Source organism: Nerophis ophidion, linkage group LG01 (assembly GCF_033978795.1).
Source record: "Nerophis ophidion isolate RoL-2023_Sa linkage group LG01, RoL_Noph_v1.0, whole genome shotgun sequence".
Classification (NCBI taxonomy): Eukaryota; Metazoa; Chordata; class Actinopteri; order Syngnathiformes; family Syngnathidae; genus Nerophis; species Nerophis ophidion.
In genome coordinates, this window is record NC_084611.1 from 3,063,687 (window position 1) to 3,082,708 (window position 19,022).

Genomic DNA, 19,022 nt, shown 5'->3' on the forward strand with positions numbered 1-19,022 from the left:
ACTCCAGTCCAGCAGGGGGCAGTGTCAACAATCACACTACTCCAGTCCTGCAGGGGGCAGTGTCAACAATCACACTACTCCAGTCCTGCAGGGGGCAGTGTCAACAATCAAACTACTCCAGTCCAGCAGGGGGCAGTGTCAACCATCACACTACTCCAGTCCAGCAGGGGGCAGTGTCAACAATCAAACTACTCCAGTCCAACAGGGGGCAGTGTCAACAATCAAACTACTCCAGTCCAGCAGGGGGCAGTGTCAACAATCAAACTACTCCAGTCCAGCAGGGGGCAGTGTCAACAATCAAACTACTCCAGTCCAGCAGGGGGCAGTGTCAACAATCAAACTACTCCAGTCCAGCAGGGGGCAGTGTCAACAATCAAACTACTCCAGTCCTGCAGGGGGCAGTGTCAACAATCACACTACTCCAGTCCAGCAGGGGGCAGTGTCAACAATCACACTACTCCAGTCCAGCAGGGGGCAGTGTCAACAATCAAACTACTCCAGTCCAGCAGGGGGCAGTGTCAACAATCACACTACTCCAGTCCTGCAGGGGGCAGTGTCAACAATCACACTACTCCAGTCCTGCAGGGGGCAGTGTCAACAATCAAACTACTCCAGTCCAGCAGGGGGCAGTGTCAACCATCACACTACTCCAGTCCAGCAGGGGGCAGTGTCAACAATCAAACTACTCCAGTCCAACAGGGGGCAGTGTCAACAATCAAACTACTCCAGTCCAGCAGGGGGCAGTGTCAACAATCACACTACTCCAGTCCAGCAGGGGGCAGTGTCAACAATCAAACTACTCCAGTCCAGCAGGGGGCAGTGTCAACAATCAAACTACTCCAGTCCAGCAGGGGGCAGTGTCAACAATCAAACTACTCCAGTCCAGCAGGGGGCAGTGTCAACAATCAAACTACTCCAGTCCAGCAGGGGGCAGTGTCAACAATCACACTACTCCAGTCCAGCAGGGGGCAGTGTCACACTGTCAAACTACTCCAGTCCAGCAGGGGGCAGTGTCAACAATCACACTACTCCAGTCCAGCAGGGGGCAGTGTCAACTATCAAACTACTCCAGTCCAGCAGGGGGCAGTGTCAACAATCAAACTACTCCAGTCCAGCAGGGGGCAGTGTCAACAATCACACTACTCCAGTCCAGCAGGGGGCAGTGTCACACTGTCAAACTACTCCAGTCCAGCAGGGGGCAGTGTCAACAATCACACTACTCCAGTCCAGCAGGGGGCAGTGTCAACTATCAAACTACTCCAGTCCAGCAGGGGGCAGTGTCAACAATCAAACTACTCCAGTCCAGCAGGGGGCAGTGTCAACAATCAAACTACTCCAGTCCAGCAGGGGGCAGTGTCACAGTGTCAACAATGCATCACTTCCTACAAGAATGATCTGTCACAGGTGAGTCCAGGTAGGAAATGAGATGTTACCTTAAAGGAGCAGCGCTGGAAGGCAGAGGAAAGTGTCTTTTAGTGCTAGAACCTTCTTCAGGGTCGTAATCGTCAGTAATTGCCCTTGAGGACCAACCTTCTCAGCCTCCATGTTGTTGTCCATGTCCATCCTGCTGGACAAGTGCTGCGCTCGCTCCGCCTCCTTGCTGTCTCGCTCGAAGCGCCGTTTGGTCTGAACAACAAGACTTGGCGTTACAACCTGATGATGTCACACGTGAGAGGAGGCGGGTCCACCGATGTGGGCGGAGTCAGACTCACAGACTCCAGCTGCTTCCAGGAACTCTCGATGTGCTGCTGGGCACGGCGACCATCCTGGAAATGCTGGGGGGGGCAAAAAGAACATGTGTGTGTGTTGTATTCCCCCCCCCCCTTCTTGAGACATGACGAAGGAAAAGCATCTTCCATATGAGGAGGTGCGAACAAGTGATGACATAGATCAGGGGTCGGTAACCCAAAATGTTGAAAGAGCCATATTGGACCAAAAATACAAAAACAAATCTGTCAACAATTAAAAGCCATATTACATACGGATAGTGTCATGAGATATAAATTGATTTAAAGCTGCAAGCGGCGTTGGTCGGGTCCGCCTTTGCCTGCTGCCGCCGCTACTCTAGCCCTGGTCTAAGTCAGACCAACATAGAGGTTTTTATTTCATGTCTCTACGACATTTCTAACAGAAGTTACATGCAGTTTTGTCTGTTTTTTTTCCTAGGGGGCGCTAAGCGCAATTTTGATTTTTGGGGTTTGGTTTTTTATTAGATGGCAGTTTTTGCCAGTCCTGATGTGTGTGTCAAATTTGGTGAGTTTTGAAGCATGTTAAGGGGGTGAAATTACAGATCGGCGATTCTGGATGTTGTTGATAAATGGCTTTCGGTCTGCATAACAGAGCTTTAACTTGCACTTTGAAGCATTTTAAGCGGGTCAAATTACAGCTCAAAGAGGCAAAAACGTCATTTTTTAGGAAAATTTGCGCAGTCTCTCCTGTGCGAGTTTGAAGCCGAAACGACAAACGGGCTCAGAGGAGATAACGTTTGAAAAAAGGTGACGGGTGTTTACAAAACTTTTATTTTGAAGGGGTAATTTTAAACTTCCTGTTGATTTTTCTGCAGGATTTCAAATATTAAATTGTAGGTCTAAGTGAGACCTACATAGATGTTTTTGTTTGATGTCTGTCCGACATTCCTACTGAGTTACAAGCAGTTTTGTCTGTTTTCTCTTCCTTGGAGCAGTTTTTTCTGTGTTTTATTCAAAAATTGCGCTAGAGCGCATTTTTTAATTTTCGGGTTTGTATTTTTCATTAGATCGCAATTTTTGCCAGTACTGATGTGTGTGCCAAGTTTGGTGACTTTTGAAGCATTTTAAGGGGGTCAAATTACAGCTCAAAGAGGCAAAAATAGCATTTTTTGCGAAAATTTTGCTTTGAATGGGTTTTTGCCATTTTCCTGTTGTTTTTAGGTATAGACGTTTCTAAAGGCAAATCTAGGTCTAAGTCAGACCTACATAGAGGTTTTCGTTTCATGTCTCTACGACATTCCTAACGGAAGTTACAAGCAGTCTGGGGTTTTGTTTCCTGGGGGGCGCTAGCGCGCAATTTTCCTTTTTGGGGTTTGGTTGCCAAATAAGTTGGGAAGGCATGCCAGACCGACGTGTGTGTCAAATTTGGTGAGTTTTGAAGCATGTTAAGGGGGTCAAATTACAGATCGGCGATTCTGGATGTTGTTGATAAATGGCTTTCGGTCTGCATAACAGAGCTTTAACTTGCAATTTGAAGCATTTTAAGTCTGGTCAACATATGAAATAACAAGTGAGTGTAAAAATTTGAAGTGCGCCCCCTTTGGTCAAAATTAATAAAATAAATATGTATATAGAGACAGACTGTAATAACTTGAAGTAAATACTGAAGATAAAACCTAATTACAAACAAAAAAATAACGAAAAAAGATAAAAAAAATAAAAGCAGTCTTTTTCTCACAATGTGTCAACTTTTTTCTTAGAAATTTGGGAACAATTTCTTATATTCTTTCTGTTTCTGTAACATTGCAATATATTCTCATAAAAGTATTACTATTTTTTTAATGCAAAATTATTACTTTTTAACGCAAAATGGTGACATTTGTCATATAAAATTGGGACTTAAAGGCCTACTGATAGTTTATATATCAATGATGAAATATTAACATGGCAACACATGACAATATGGCCGCTTTAGTTTACTAAATTACAATTTTACATTTCCCACAAAGTATTCTGCTGAAACATCGCGGAATGATGACGTGTGTTTGTGACGTCTCGGGTTGTAGCGGACATAGCGCAGCACCACTTGCGGCTAAAAGTCGTCTCTTTTCATCGCATAATTACGCAGTCATTTGGACATCTGAGTTGCTGAATCTTTTGCGATTTTTTCAATCAATAATGGAGACGTCAAAGAAGAATGCTGTTGGTGGAAAGCGGTGGATTGCAGCTGCCTTTAGCAACCGAAACACAGCCGGTGTTACTTTATTTGTTGTGAAGCTTTAACACAGAGCGGTCAAGCGAACATGTTTCTCTACGTCAACCGGCAAATTTTTGGATGGGAAAATTGTGATATTCAGTCGGCTCTTACCGGAGACTTCAGTGGATTATGGGGCCTCCTCCTGTAGCTGTCAAAAAGGCAGCTGTGATCTTGGCTCCTCAGCTTCTCTCAGAGACACTGGCGTTCACCGCAGCACTCCGACTTTCTGGTACGACCCATATAATCTCACTAAAACACTAGTAACACAATAAGCAGATAAGGGATTTTCCGGAATTATCCTAGTAAATGTGTCTAATTACATCTGAGACGCTCACACTGCCGTTGCCTTTTTTTTTTTTGTGCTTCACTCTAACTTTCCAGCACCGTTCCCAGCTATAAGTCGTCTGTTTTCATCACATAATTCCACAGTGTTCCGGACACCCGTGTTGCTGAATCTTTTGAAATGTGTTCAATGAATAATGGAGACGTCAAAGAAGAAAGCTGCAGGTGGGAAGCGGTGTATTGCGGTCGCTTTTAGCAACACAAACACAGCCGGTGTTTCATCGTTTACATTCCCGAAAGATGACGGTGAAGCTTTACTATGGAACGGAGCGGTCAAGCGAACACGGTTGGATTGGACCACACACACAAAGTACAGTGTTTTATGCAGCGATCATTTCGAAAGATGGTGTTTCAAAGAGGGTCACTTGCGAAGGGCAGAGATGGGCATCGCCACCACCCGTCGACCATATAATCTCACTAAAACACTAGTAACACAATAAGCAGATAAGGGATTTTCCGGAATTATCCTAGTAAATGTGTCTAATTACATCTGAAACACTCACACTGCCGTTGCCTTTTTTTTTTTGTGCTTCACTCTAACTTTCCTCATCCACGAATCTTTCATCCTCGCTCAAATTAATGGGGAAATTGTCACTTTCTCGGTCCGAATCGCTCTCGCTGCTGGTGGCCATGATTGTAAACAATGTGTGGATGTGAGGAGCTCCACAACCCGTGACGTCACGCGCACATCGTCTGCTACTTCCGGTACAGGCAAGGCTTTTTTATTAGCGACTAAAAGCTGGGAACTTTATCATCGATGTTCTCTACTAAATCCTTTCAGCAAAAATAATGTGAAATGATGAAGTATGACACATAGAATGGAGCTGCTATCCCCGTTTAAATAAGAACATCTCATTTCTGTCGGCCTTTAAGACAATATTGCCAATCCTTGTTGTTGTTCTTGTAAAATAGTGACATTTTTTTTTGTAAAATTATGACTTTTTGTCATAATTTTACCAAGTAAAATTCCGATTATTATTATATTGCCAACATTTTTAAGTTTTTCCATAAAATTGTGACTGCTATTGAGTACAATTCCAATTTTTATCATAATATTGCACACATGTTCAGTTTTTTTTACTTGAGTTGAGTAAAATGACAACTTTTATTATAATTCTGCCAAATTCTACATTTTTCTTGTGAAATTGTGACCTTTTTCTCATGAAATTTCAACAAATTTTTCACAACAACTTTTTTATATTTGCATAGTATGTATATATTATTCATGTTGTAAATACACTTCTTTATATTTCCAGAAAAGGTGGTGTGTGTGTGTGTGTGTGTGTGTGTGTGTGTGTGTGTGTGTGTGTGTGTGTGTGTGTGTGTGTGTGTGTTCACGTCACTCACGGACTTTCTTTCCGCCTTCAACTCCTGAGTGAATCTGCTCAACTCCGACGCCACCTGCGAGCTCAAGTTCTCGGCCACTTCCTCTCGCTGCGATGCCAGATCTCCAAGTTGCCGTAGAGTGGCGGTGAAGGCCAAACACCATGTGTACCTGAACGCAACACAGCTTTACTGTCCCTGAAGGCAACACCACTCGACGGTCACCATTTATCTGAACGCAACATGACTTTTCTTTCACTGCGTCTGCGTACCTGAACGCAACACAACTTGACTGTCACCATGTGTCTGAACGAAGCTCGACTGTCACTGTGTACCTGAACGCAACACCCCTTTGCTGGGCTGTGTACCTGAACGCAACATGACTTTACGGTCAATGGTGCTTACCTGAATGGAACACAACTTACTGTGTACCTGAACTCAACACACCTTTACTGCTGCTGTGTACCTGAACGCAACACAACTTTACTGCTGCTGTGTACCTGAACGCAACACAACTCCACTGTCACCATGTGTCTGAACGAAGCTCGACTGTCACTGTGTACCTGAACGCAACACCCCTTTGCTGGGCTGTGTACCTGAACGCAACATGACTTTACGGTCAGTGGTGCTTACCTGAATGGAACACAACTTACTGTGTACCTGAACTCAACACACCTTTACTGCTGCTGTGTGCCTGAACGCAACACAACTTTACTGCTGCTGTGTACCTGAACGCAACACAACTCCACTGTCACCATGTGTCTGAACGAAGCTCGACTGTCACTGTGTACCTGAACGCAACACCCCTTTGCTGGGCTGTGTACCTGAACGCAACATGACTTTACGGTCAGTGGTGCTTACCTGAATGGAACACAACTTACTGTGTACCTGAACTCAACACACCTTTACTGCTGCTGTGTGCCTGAACGCAACACAACTCTACTGTAAATGGTGCGTACCTGTATGCACCAAAACTTTACAGCTCCTGTGTGCCTAAACGCAACACAACTTTACTGCTGCTGCGTGCCTGAACGCAACTTTACTGTCAATGGTACGTACCTGAATGCAACACACCTTTACTGCTGCTGCGTGCCTGAATGCAACTTTACTGTCAATGGTGCGTATCGGACGCAACACAACTTTACAGCTCCCGTGTGCCTGAACGCAACTCTACTGTCAATGGTGCATACCTGAACGCAACACACCTTTACTGCTGCTGTGTGCCTGAACGCAACACAACTTTACTGCTGCTGTGTGCCTGAACGCAACACAACTTTACTGCTGCTGTGTGCTTGAACACAACACAACTTTACTGCTGCTGTGTGCTTGAACGCAACTCTACTGTCAATGGTGCGTACCTGAACGCAACACACCTTTACTGCTGCTGTTTGCCTGAACGCAACACAACTTTACTCTCAATGGTCCGTACCTGAACGCAACACACCTTTACTGCTGCTGCGTGCCTGAACGCAACGCAACTCTACTGTCAATGATGCGTACCTGAACGCAACACACCTTTACTGCTGCTGTGTGCGTGAACACAACTTTACTGTCAATGGTCCGTACTTGAACGCAACACAACTTTACTGCTGCTGTGTGCCTGAACACAACTTTACTGCTGCTGTGTGCCTGAACGCAACACAACTTTACTGCTGCTGTGTGCCTGAACGCAACACAACTTTACTGCTGCTGTGTGCTTGAACACAACACAACACAACTTTACTGCTGCTGTGTGCTTGAACACAACACAACTTTACTGCTGCTGTGTGCCTGAACGCAACACAACTTTACTGCTGCTGTGTGCCTGAATGTAACACAACTTTACTGCTGTTGTGTGCCTAAACGCAACACAACTCTACTGTCAATGGTGCGTACCTGAACGCAACACAACTTCACTGCTGCTGCATGCCTGAACGCAATGCAAATTTGCTGTCAATGGTGCGCACCTGAACGCAACACACCTTCACTGCTGCTGTGTGCCTGAACCCAACGCAATTTTACTGCTGCTGTGTGCCTGAATGTAACAACTTTACTGCTGCTGTGTGCCTGAACGCAACACAACTTTACTGCTGCTGTGTGCCTGAACGCAACACAACTTTACTGCTGCTGTGTGCCTGAATGTAACAACTTTACTGCTGCTGCGTGCCTGAACGCAACACAACTTTACTGCTGCTGTGTGCCTGAATGTAACACAACTTTACTGCGGCTGTGTGCCTGAACGCAACACAACTTTACTGCTGCTGCGTGCCTGAACGCAACCCACCTTTACTGCTGTTGTGTGCCTAAAAGCAACGCAACTCTACTGTCAATGGTGCGTACCTGAACGCAACACAACTTCACTGCTGCTGCATGCCTGAACGCAATGCAAATTTACTGTCAATGGTGCGCACCTGAACGCAACACACCTTCACTGCTGCTGTGTGCCTGAACCCAACACAACTTTACTGCTGCTGTGTGCCTGAATGCAACACAACTTTACTGCTGTTGTGTGCCTGAACGCAACACACCTTTACTGCTGTTGTGTGCCTGAACGCAACGCAACTTTACTGTCAATGGTGTGCACCTCAACGGAACACAACTTTACTGCTGCTGTGTGCTTGAACGCAACACAACTTTACTGCTGCTGTGTGCTTGAACGCAACACAACTTTACTGCTGCTGTGTGCCTGAATGTAACACAACTTTATTGCTGCTGTGTGCCTGAATGTAACACAACTTTACTGCTGCTGTGTGCCTGAATGTAACACAACTTTACTGCTGCTGTGTGCCTGAATGTAACACAACTTTACTGCTGCTGTGTGCCTGAACGCAACACAACTTTACTGTCAATGGTGCGTACCTGAACGCAACACACTTTTATTGCTGCTGTGTGCCTGGACTCAACACACCTTCACTGCTGCTGTGTGCCTGAATGCAACACAACTTTACAGCTGCTGTGTGCCTGAACGCAACACAACTTTACTGTCAATGGTGCGTACCTGAACGCAACACAACTTTACTGCTGCTGTGTGCCTGAACGCAACACACCTTTATTGCTGCTGTGTGCCTAAACTCAACACAACTTTACTGCTGCTGTGTGCCTGAACGCAACACACCTTTACTGCTGTTGTGTACCTGAACGCAACACAACTTTACTGTCAATGGTGCGTACCTGAACGCAACACACTTTTATTGCTGGGGTGTGCCTGAACGCAACACACCTTCACTGCTGCTGTGTGCCTGAACGCAACACAACTTTACTGTCAATGGTGCGTACTTGAACGCAACACACCTTTACTGCTGCTGTGTGCCTGAACACAACACAACTTTACTGCTGCTGTGTGCCTGAACGCAACACACCTTTACTGCTGCTGTGTGCCTGAACGCAACACACCTTCACTGCTGCTGTGTGCCTGAATGCAACACAACTTTACAGCTGCTGTGTGCCTGAACGCAACACAACTTTACTGTCAATGGTGCGTACCTGAACGCAACACAACTTTACTGCTGCTGTGTGCCTGAACGCAACGCAACTTTAGTGCGGCTGTGTGCGTAAACGCAACACAACTTTACTGCTGCTGTGTGCCTGAACGCAACACAACTTTACTGCTGCTGTGTGCCTGAATGCAACACACCTTTACTGATTCTGTGCCTGAATGCAACACAACTTTACAGCTGCTGTGTGCCTGAATGCAACACAACTTTACTGCTGCTGTGTGCCTGAACGCAACACAACTTTACTGTCAATGGTACGTACCTGAACGCAACACAACTTTACTGTCAATGGTGCGTACCTGAACGCAACACACTTTTATTGCTGCTGTGTGCCTGGACTCAACACACCTTCACTGCTGCTGTGTGCCTGAATGCAACACAACTTTACAGCTGCTGTGTGCCTGAACGCAACACACCTTTATTGCTGTTGTGTGCCTAAACTCAACACAACTTTACTGCTGCTGTGTGCCTGAACGCAACACACCTTTACTGCTGCTGTGTACCTGAACGCAACACAACTTTACTGTCAATGGTGCATACCTGAACGCAACACACTTTTATTGCTGGGGTGTGCCTGAACGCAACACACCTTCACTGCTGCTGTGTGCCTGAACGCAACACAACTTTACTGTCAATGGTGCGTACTTGAACGCAACACACCTTTACTGCTGCTGTGTGCCTGAACGCAACACAACTTTACTGCTGCTGTGTGCTTGAATGCAACACAACTTTACTGCTGCTGTGTGCTTGAACGCAACACAACTTTACTGCTGCTGTGTGCCTGAATGTAACACAACTTTACTGCTGCTGTGTGCCTGAATGTAACACAACTTTACTGCTGCTGTGTGCCTGAATGTAACACAACTTTACTGCTGTTGTGTGCCTAAACGCAACACAACTCTACTGTCAATGGTGCGTACCTGAACGCAACACAACTTCACTGCTGCTGCATGCCTGAACGCAATGCAAATTTACTGTCAATGGTGCGCACCTGAACGCAACACACCTTCACTGCTGCTGTGTGCCTGAACCCAACGCAATTTTACTGCTGCTGTGTGCCTGAATGTAACAACTTTACTGCTGCTGCGTGCCTGAACGCAACACAACTTTACTGCTGCTGTGTGCCTGAATGTAACACAACTTTATTGCGGCTGTGTGCCTGAACGCAACACAACTTTACTGCTGCTGCGTGCCTGAACGCAACCCACCTTTACTGCTGCTGTGTGCCTGAATGCAACACAACTTTACTGTCAATGGTGCGTACCTGAACGCAACACAACTTCACTGCTGCTGCATGCCTGAACGCAATGCAAATTTACTGTCAATGGTGCGCACCTGAACGCAACACACCTTCACTGCTGCTGTGTGCCTGAACCCAACGCAACTTTACTGCTGCTGTGTGCCTGAATGCAACACAACTTTACTGCTGCTGTGTGCCTGAACGCAACACACCTTTACTGCTGTTGTGTGCCTGAACGCAACACAACTCTACTGTCAATGGTGCGTACCTGAACGGAACACACCTTTACTGCTGCTGTGTGACTGAACGCAACGCAACTTTACTGTCAATGGTGTGCACCTCAACGCAACACAACTTCACTGCTGCTGTGTGCCTGAACGCAACGCAACTTTAGTGCGGCTGTGTGCTTAAACGGAACACAACTTTACTGCTGCTGTGTGCCTGAATGCAACACAACTTTACAGCTGCTGTGTGCCTAAACGCAACACACCTTTACTGCTGCTGTGTGCCTGAACGCAACGCAACTTTACTGTCAATGGTGTGCACCTCAACGCAACACAACTTCACTGCTGCTGTGTGCCTGAACGCAACGCAACTTTAGTGCGGCTGTGTGCGTAAACGCAACACAACTTTACTGCTGCTGTGTGCCTGAACGCAACACACCTTTACTGATTCTGTGCCTGAATGCAACACAACTTTACTGCTGCTGTGTGCCTGAATGCAACACAACTTTACTGCTGCTGTGTGCCTGAACGCAACACAACTTTACTGTCAATGGTGCGTACCTGAACTCAACACACCTTCACTGCTGCTGTGTGCCTGAACTCAACACACCTTTATTGCTGCTGTGTGCCTGAACGCAACACAACTTTACTGCTGCTGTGTGCCTGAACGCAACACAACTTTACTGCTGCTGTGTGCCTGAACGCAACACAACTTTACTGTCAATAGTGCGTACCTGAACGCAGCACATCTTTACTGCTGCTGCGTGCCTGAACGCAACACAACTTTACTGCTGCTGTGTGCCTGAACGCAACACAACTTTACTGTCAATAGTGCGTACCTGAACGCAGCACATCTTTACTGCTGCTGTGTGCCTGAACGCAGCACATCTTTACTGCTGCTGTGTGCCTGAACGCAACACAACTCTACTGCTGCTGTGTGCCTGAACGCAACACAACTTTACTGTCAATGGTGCGTACTTGAACGCAACACAACTTTACTGCTGCTGTGTACCTGAACGCAACACAACTCTACTGTCAACGCGTGATGATGTCATCATGTTTTTCTTCAATCAAGATTTGAGTTTCATGACATCATTTCTCCTTAAGTCCCGCCTACTACACTGCTATTGGCTGTCGGCTCACCCTGGTCCGCGCAGGCCACACCTGTCACTCACATCACCTCCCCCCAGCAGGTGCCCCGTGATTGACAGGTGGCGAGCTGGGATAGACTCCAGCCTCCCTTCAGAATAAAAGCAGCTTGATGGCGACTGACCTGCTGTCATCTTCTCTGCTCCTCTTGGGTTGGTACTTCTTGGACAGGTTCCTGCAGGCACACATGCACAGGTGAGTCTGCGCTGTGATGTCATCACCAGCGGGGTCACTGAGAGGTCACCTGATCTGCTTGGCGTAGTTCTGCTCGATGTCGGCTCGCTCCTTCACAAACTTGGTGTATCGCTCCAGGAAGTCGATGCCCCAGCTGGTGTGCTTCTCCAAGTTATCAAACTGATCCTGGAGGACAAGAAACTGCATGGCTTGTGTGGGTTCTTTCATTCTGTCCTCAGTTTGGGCTGAACACTGAGGTGCAGCCAGGCTAGACCTGGACCACGGCATCCTGAAACTACAAGCCACTGGACCATGGATCTAAGATTAGACCTGCACCACTAGACCATGAATCTAAGACCACACCTGGACCACTACAGCATGAATATGTTACTAGACCTGGACCACAGACCTAAGATTAGTCCTTGACTATGAATCGAAGACCACACCTGGATCACTGGACCATGAATCTGCTAGACCTGGACTGTAAATCCAAGACTAGAACTGGACCAATGGGCTATGAATATGAACTAGACCATGAATCTCAGACTAGTCATGGACCAATAGACCATTATTATCAATATGGAGCTGGACCACTGGACTATAAATCTAAGACTAGACATGGACCACTAGACCATGAATCTCAGACTAGTCATGGACCAATAGACCATTATTATCAATATGGAGCTGGACCACTGGACTATAAATCTAAGACTAGACATGGACCACTAGACCATGAATCTAAGACTAGATATGGACCACTAGACCATGAATCTCAGACTAGTCATGGACCAATAGACCATTATTATAAATATGGAGCTGGACCACTGGACTATAAATCTAAGACTAGACATGGACCACTAGACCATGAATCTAAGACTAGATATGGACCACTAGACCATGAATCTCAGACTAGTCATGGACCAATAGACCATTATTATAAATATGGAGCTGGACCACTGGACCATAAATCTAAGACTAGACATGGACCACTAGACCATGAATCTCAGACTAGATATGGACCACTAGACCAAGAAATCTAAGACTCGTCCTGGACCACTGGACCATTAATTTAAGACTAAACCCGGACGACTAGACAATGGACTTTGACAAGACCCAGAACCATTGATCTGAGTCAAACCCTGAACTATTGGAGTATGAAACTAGGACTAGACCTGGACCACTGGACCATGGCTCAAAGATTACACTAGGAACACTGGATCATTAATCTAAAACTGAACTTGGACCACAAATTCAAGACTAGAACTGGATCATTAAACCATGAATCTCAGATTTGACATAGAACATTAGACCATGGATCTATGACTAGACCTAGACCACAGTTCTGAGACTGGACTATTGGACTCTGAACCTAGGACTTGATTTGGACCACTCAACCATGGCTCAAAGATTAGACTTGGACCACTAGAGTATGAATTTGAGACTAAACATGGATCAGACAACTCGACCGTGAATCTAAGACTGGACCTGGACCACTAAATATAAGACTAGAACTGGATCACGAATCTCAGACTAGACATGGACCAATAGACCATTATTATAAATATGGAGCTGGACCACTGGACTATAATTTTAAGACTAGACATGGACCACCAGACCATGAATCTAAGACTAGATATGGACCACTAGACCATGAATCTCAGACTCGTCCTGGACCACTGGACCATTAATTTAAGACTAAACAATGGATCTTTGACAAGACCCAGACCATTGATCTGAGTCAAGCCCTGGACTATTGGAGTATGAAACTAGGACTAGACCTGGACCATGGCTCAAAGATTACAATAGGAACACTGGATCTTTAATCTAAAACTGAACTTGGACCACAATTTTAAGACTATAACTGGATCATTAAACCATAAATCTCAGATTTGACATAGTACATTAGACCATGGATCAATGACTAGACCTAGACCACAGTTCTGAGACTGGACTATTGGGCTGTGAATCTACAACTTGATTTGGACCACTCAACCATGGCTAACAGATTAGACTTGGACCACTAGAGTATGAATTTGAGACTAGACATGGATCAGACAACTCGACCGTTAATCTAAGACTGGACCTGGACCACTAAATATAAGACTAGTACTGGATCATGTATCTCAGACTAGACATGAACCACTAGACCATGAATCTAAGACTAGCCCTTTGACTACTGGACCGTGAATTTATGACTAGCCCTTTGACCACTGGACCATGAAGCTAAGACTAGGCCTGGATTACCTGGTCATGGAACTATGACTAGACCTAAACCATAGGACTGAGACTAGGCCTGGACCATTGGGCTGTGAATTTAGGACTAGACCTGGACCATATATTTAATTCTAGACCTGGGCCACTGGACCATGGCTCAAAGAGTAGAACTGGACTCCTAAACCATAAATCTCAGACTAGACATGGACCACTGGACTGTAAATCTAAGACTTAGACTGTATCACTGGACTTGACAAGGATCACTAGACCATGAATTTCAGACTTGACCTGGACCATGAATCTCAGACTAGACATGGACCAATAGACCATTATAAAAAATGTAGACCTGGACCACTGGACTACAAATCTAAGACTTAGAACTGTATCACTGGACCATGAATCTCAGACTTGACAAGGATCACTAGACCTTGAATTTCAGACTTGACCTGAACTATGAATCTCAGACTAGACATGGACCACTAAACCATAAATCAGGACTAGTCTTGGAGCACAGGATCCTGAATCTAAGCCTGGACCTGCACCACTAGCTCATAAATCTCAGACTAGACATGGACCACTGGACTGTAAATCTAAGACTTAGAACTGTATCACTGGACTTGACAAGGATCACTAGACCATGAATTTCAGACTTGACCTGAACCATGAATCTCAGACTAGACATGGACCAATAGACCATTATAAAAAATGTAGACCTGGACCACTGGACTACAAATCTAAGACTTAGAACTGTATCAGTGGACCATGAATCTAAGACTTGACAAGGCTCACTAGACCATGAATTTCAGACTTGACCTGGACTATGAATCTCAGACTAGACATGGACCAATAGACCATTATAAAAAATGTAGACCTGGACCACTGGACTACAAATCTAAGACTTAGAACTGTATCACTGGACCATGAATCTCAGACTTGACAAGGATCACTAGACCATGAATTTCAGACTTGACCTGGACTATGAATCTCAGACTAGACATGGACCACTAATTCATAAATCTAACAAGTCTAGGAACCTAACACTAGACCTAGACCAGGAAACCATGCATTTAAGAGTAAACCCTAGACCTAGGACTATAGCCCTTGGTCTATGACGTTCAGAGGGAAGGCGTGTGACAGAGGCCACCTGGTGCATCTGAGTGGTACTACAGGTGTGACTCTCACGCCTCAAGAGCCGCGCTGGACGACCGCCGGGCCGTGGTGCAGTCCCAGGTCGGACCAGGGCGGGTCCCCGCATGGTCCACTACACCAACATGCAACAATGAATGACTGACGTCATCGGTCACGTGACTGGCGTCCACATTCGCGAATAACTTGATCGGCAGGCGTGCACGCAATGCGCGTGACGGGAGGTGAGGTGCGCGCGCGGCCGCAGGTGCTCGGCGGGCTTACGTACCCACAGCTCGGCGCCCCAGTTGCAGCTCGTCATTCTGCGTCCTCCTCGGCAATGGCGGCCAGCCGCAGCGCGTCCTCCACGCGCCGTGCGTCCGTCTGGCTGTCTACGGGGCGTGCGTGCGCGCGTGCGTGCGCATCCAGTCGTGAGCGGCGGACGCGGTGACGCGCCAGCCTTTGTTATCAGCCAGGGGATGCTGTACGTGAGCGCGCTGCGCATGCGCAGTACGAGCTTCATTGTGCCGCTCCTCACACATGCAGACTGGCCGAGGACATCACGTGTCATCTGTCAATCAATCAATCAATCAATCAATCAATCAATCGATCACAGAAACAATATCGCACTGCTCCGAGTTCCCGCCAGGACTACATTGTTTCTCTGTTTCTGAGTCACGTGTTACTTACGTCATCCAGCAGGAGGCGCCAAAAGCAGTTCTTTGGGAACTACTTTATTGACAAGTCACTCCTAGGAGCCTCTCTGGTCTAGTTCAGTCTTGGTCTGGTCTACGTCCACTTTGGTTAGGGTCAACTTCAGTCTTGGTCTGGTCTACGTCCACTTTGGTTAGGGTCAACTTCAGTCTTGGTCTGGTCTAGGTCCACTTTGGTTAAGGTCTAGTTCAGGCTTGGTCTGATCTAGGTCCACTTTGGTTAAGGTCAAGTTCAGTCTTGGTCTAGGTCCACTTTGGTTAGGGTCAAATTCATTCTTGGTCTGGTCTAGGTCCACTTTGGTTAGAGTCAACTTCAGTCTTGGTCTGGTCTAGGTCCACTTTGGTTAAGGTCAAGTTCAGTCTTGGTCTAGGTCCAGTTTGGCTAGGGTCAAATTCATTCTTGGTCTGGCCTAGGTCAACTTTGGCTAGGGTCAAGTTCAGTTTTTGCCTGGTCTAGGTCCACTTTGGTTAAGGTCAAGTTCGGTCTTGGTCTGGTCTAGGTCCACTTTGATTAGGGTCAAGTTCAGTCTTGGTCTGGTCTAGGTCCAGTTTGTTAGGGTAAGTTTCAGTCTTGGTCCACTTTGGTTAGGGTCAAGTTCAGTCTTGGTCTAGTTTGGCTAGGGTCAAGTTCAGTCTTGGTCTGGTCTAGGTCCACTTTGTTAGGGTTAAGTTCAGTCTTGGTCTAGGTCCAGTTTGACTGGGGTCAAGTTCAGTATTGGTTTGGTCTAGGTCCGGTTTGGTTAGGGTCAAATTCAGCCTGAGTCCAGTCTAATAATCTTCTTTTTGTCTAGTCCTGTCTTATTATCGGTTTAGTTAAAAAAACAGTTTGGTCTTTGCCTGGTTTACATCTCTACTGGTCATTATTTTGGTCTAGTTGAGTTCTAGTCTAGTCTTATTCTTTATCTAGTTTAAATCCATTCTGGTCTTTATTTTGGTCTGGTTTAGATAGATGGATAGATAGATAGTACTTTATTGATTACTTCAAGAAAAAAAAAAGTTTAGGTTAGTTTAGGTGTGTTTTTTTAGGTTTATAAGTTTAGGTTCAGTCTAGTTTTTATCCTGTTCTAGTTTACATCCATTTTGGTCTTTATCTTGGTTCTAGTTTACATCTATTTTGGTCTTTATCTTGGTCTGGTTTAAGTCCATTCTGGTTTTTATCGTGGTCTGGTTTAGGTCCATTTTGGTCTTTGGCTTTAGTCTAGTTTACATCCATTTTGGTCTTTATCTTGCTCTGGTTTAGGTCCAGTGTAGTCTTTTACTTGATCTAGTTCATGTCCATTTTAGTCTTTATCGTGGTCTGGTGTAGGCCCAGTCTGGTCTGTAACTTGCTTTGGTTTTGTTCCAGTCTGGTTAACATCCATTCTGGTCTTTATCGTGGTCTGGTGTAGGCCCAGTCTGGTCTTTATCTTGCTTTGGTTTTGTCCCAGTCTGGTTAACATCCATTCTGGTCTTTAACTTGCTTTGGTTTTGTTCCAGTCTGGTTAACATCCATTCTGGTCTTTAACTTGCTTTGGTTTTGTTGCAGTCTGGTTAACATCCATTCTGGTCTTTATCGTGGTCTGGTGTAGGCCCAGTCTGGTCTTTATCTTGCTTTGGTTTTGTTCCAGTCTGGTTAACATCCATTCTGGTCTTTATCGTGGTCTGGTGTAGGCCCAGTCTGGTCTTTATCTTGCTTTGGTTTTGTCCCAGTCTGGTTAACATCCATTCTGGTCTTTAACTTGCTTTGGTTTTGTTCCAGTCTGGTTAACATCCATTCTGGTCTTTAACTTGCTTTGGTTTTGTTGCAGTCTGGTTAACATCCATTCTGGTCTTTATCGTGGTCTGGTGCAGGCCCAGTCTGGTCTTTAACTTGCTTTGGTTTTGTTCCAGTCTGGTTAACATCCATTCTGGTCTTTAACTTGCTTTGGTTTTGTTCCAGTCTGGTTAACATCCATTCTGGTCTTTATCGTGGTCTGGTGTAGGCCCAGTCTGGTCTTTAACTTGCTTTGGTTTTGTTCCAGTCTGGTTAACATCCATTCTGGTCTTTAACTTGCTTTGGTTTTGTTCCAGTCTGGTTAACATCCATTCTGGTCTTTAACTTGCTTTGGTTTTGTTCCAGTCTGGTTAACATCCATTCTGGTCTTTATCGTGGTCTGGTGTAGGCCCAGTCTGGTCTTTAACTTGCTTTGGTTTTGTTCCAGTCTGGTTAACATCCATTCTGGTCTTTAACTTGCTTTGGTTTTGCTCCAGTCTGGTTAACATCCATTCTGGTCTTTATCTTGCTCTGGTTAGGCTCTACAGTCTAGTCCTTTTCTTGGTCTGGTTTAGGCTGACACTCAGGTTGGTCCCAGTAGAAGCTGAAGGACTAGTGGGGGAGGTGCTGAGGGGTCCTTGAGGGCCCCAGACAGCATGATGCTGTCTAATTGGGCATCATCTATAAGTGATGAAGGTTAATGATGATGATGATGGTGTCTAGAGATGCCGCCATGTTGCCCCCCCGCCGCCACGCCCCCTCCCCCCCACCATCGCTGCTCTTCATTAGCGGGATGACACATACTAAGTCCAAAACCTGTTTGCTTAAAACTGAACAATAGTTACTATTTAAACATTTTTATGAGTTGGGAAATTTGTGTTAGATGTAAATATAAACAGAATACAATGATTTGCAAATCCTTTTCAAGCCATATTCAGTTGAATATGCTACAAAGACAACATATTTGATGTTCAAACTCATAAACGCGTGAAAAAGAAGTTGGGAAAGGTGGCAATAAGTACTGAAAAAAAGTTGAGGAGTGCTCATCAAACACTTATTTGGAACATCCCACAGGTGTGCAGGCTAATTGGGAACAGGTGGATGCCATGATTGGCTATAAAAGCAGCTTCCAGGAAATGCTAAGTAGTTCACAAACAAGGATGGGGCGAGGGTCACCACTTTGTAAGCAAATTGTCGAACAGTTTTAGAACAACATTTCTCAACGAGCTATTGCAAGGAATTTAGGGATTTTACCATCTACGGTCCGTAAAATCATCAAAAGGTTCAGAGAATCTGGAGAAATCACTGCACGTAAGCAATTATATTACGGACCTTTGATCCCTCAGGCGGTACTGCATCAAAAACCGA

At 45.7% G+C, this 19,022-nt stretch overlaps 1 protein-coding gene across 3 annotated transcripts in view; it reads right to left on the minus strand.

Moving 5' to 3' along the window:
* The window catches only part of LOC133548914 (formin-binding protein 1-like), a 49,255-nt gene extending 33,183 nt beyond the window's left edge, over positions 1-16,072 (minus strand). Inside the window, exons 1-8 of one of the 3 annotated variants that reach the window (XM_061893866.1) lie at positions 15,900-16,072; positions 15,499-15,780; positions 11,941-12,056; positions 11,821-11,871; positions 5,635-5,782; positions 1,713-1,775; positions 1,531-1,626; positions 1,434-1,448 (exon numbers count right to left, since the gene is read on the minus strand). In XM_061893866.1, the coding sequence (XP_061749850.1) occupies positions 1,434-1,448; positions 1,531-1,626; positions 1,713-1,775; positions 5,635-5,782; positions 11,821-11,871; positions 11,941-12,056; positions 15,499-15,780 (771 nt within the window). In that variant the 5' untranslated portion in view covers positions 15,900-16,072. The remainder of the gene's footprint in view (positions 1-1,433; positions 1,449-1,530; positions 1,627-1,712; positions 1,776-5,634; positions 5,783-11,820; positions 11,872-11,940; positions 12,057-15,498; positions 15,781-15,899) is intronic. The other 2 variants (XM_061893881.1, XM_061893875.1) reach the window with 2 other exon arrangements.
* Between the last annotated feature and the right edge of the window lie 2,950 nt (positions 16,073-19,022).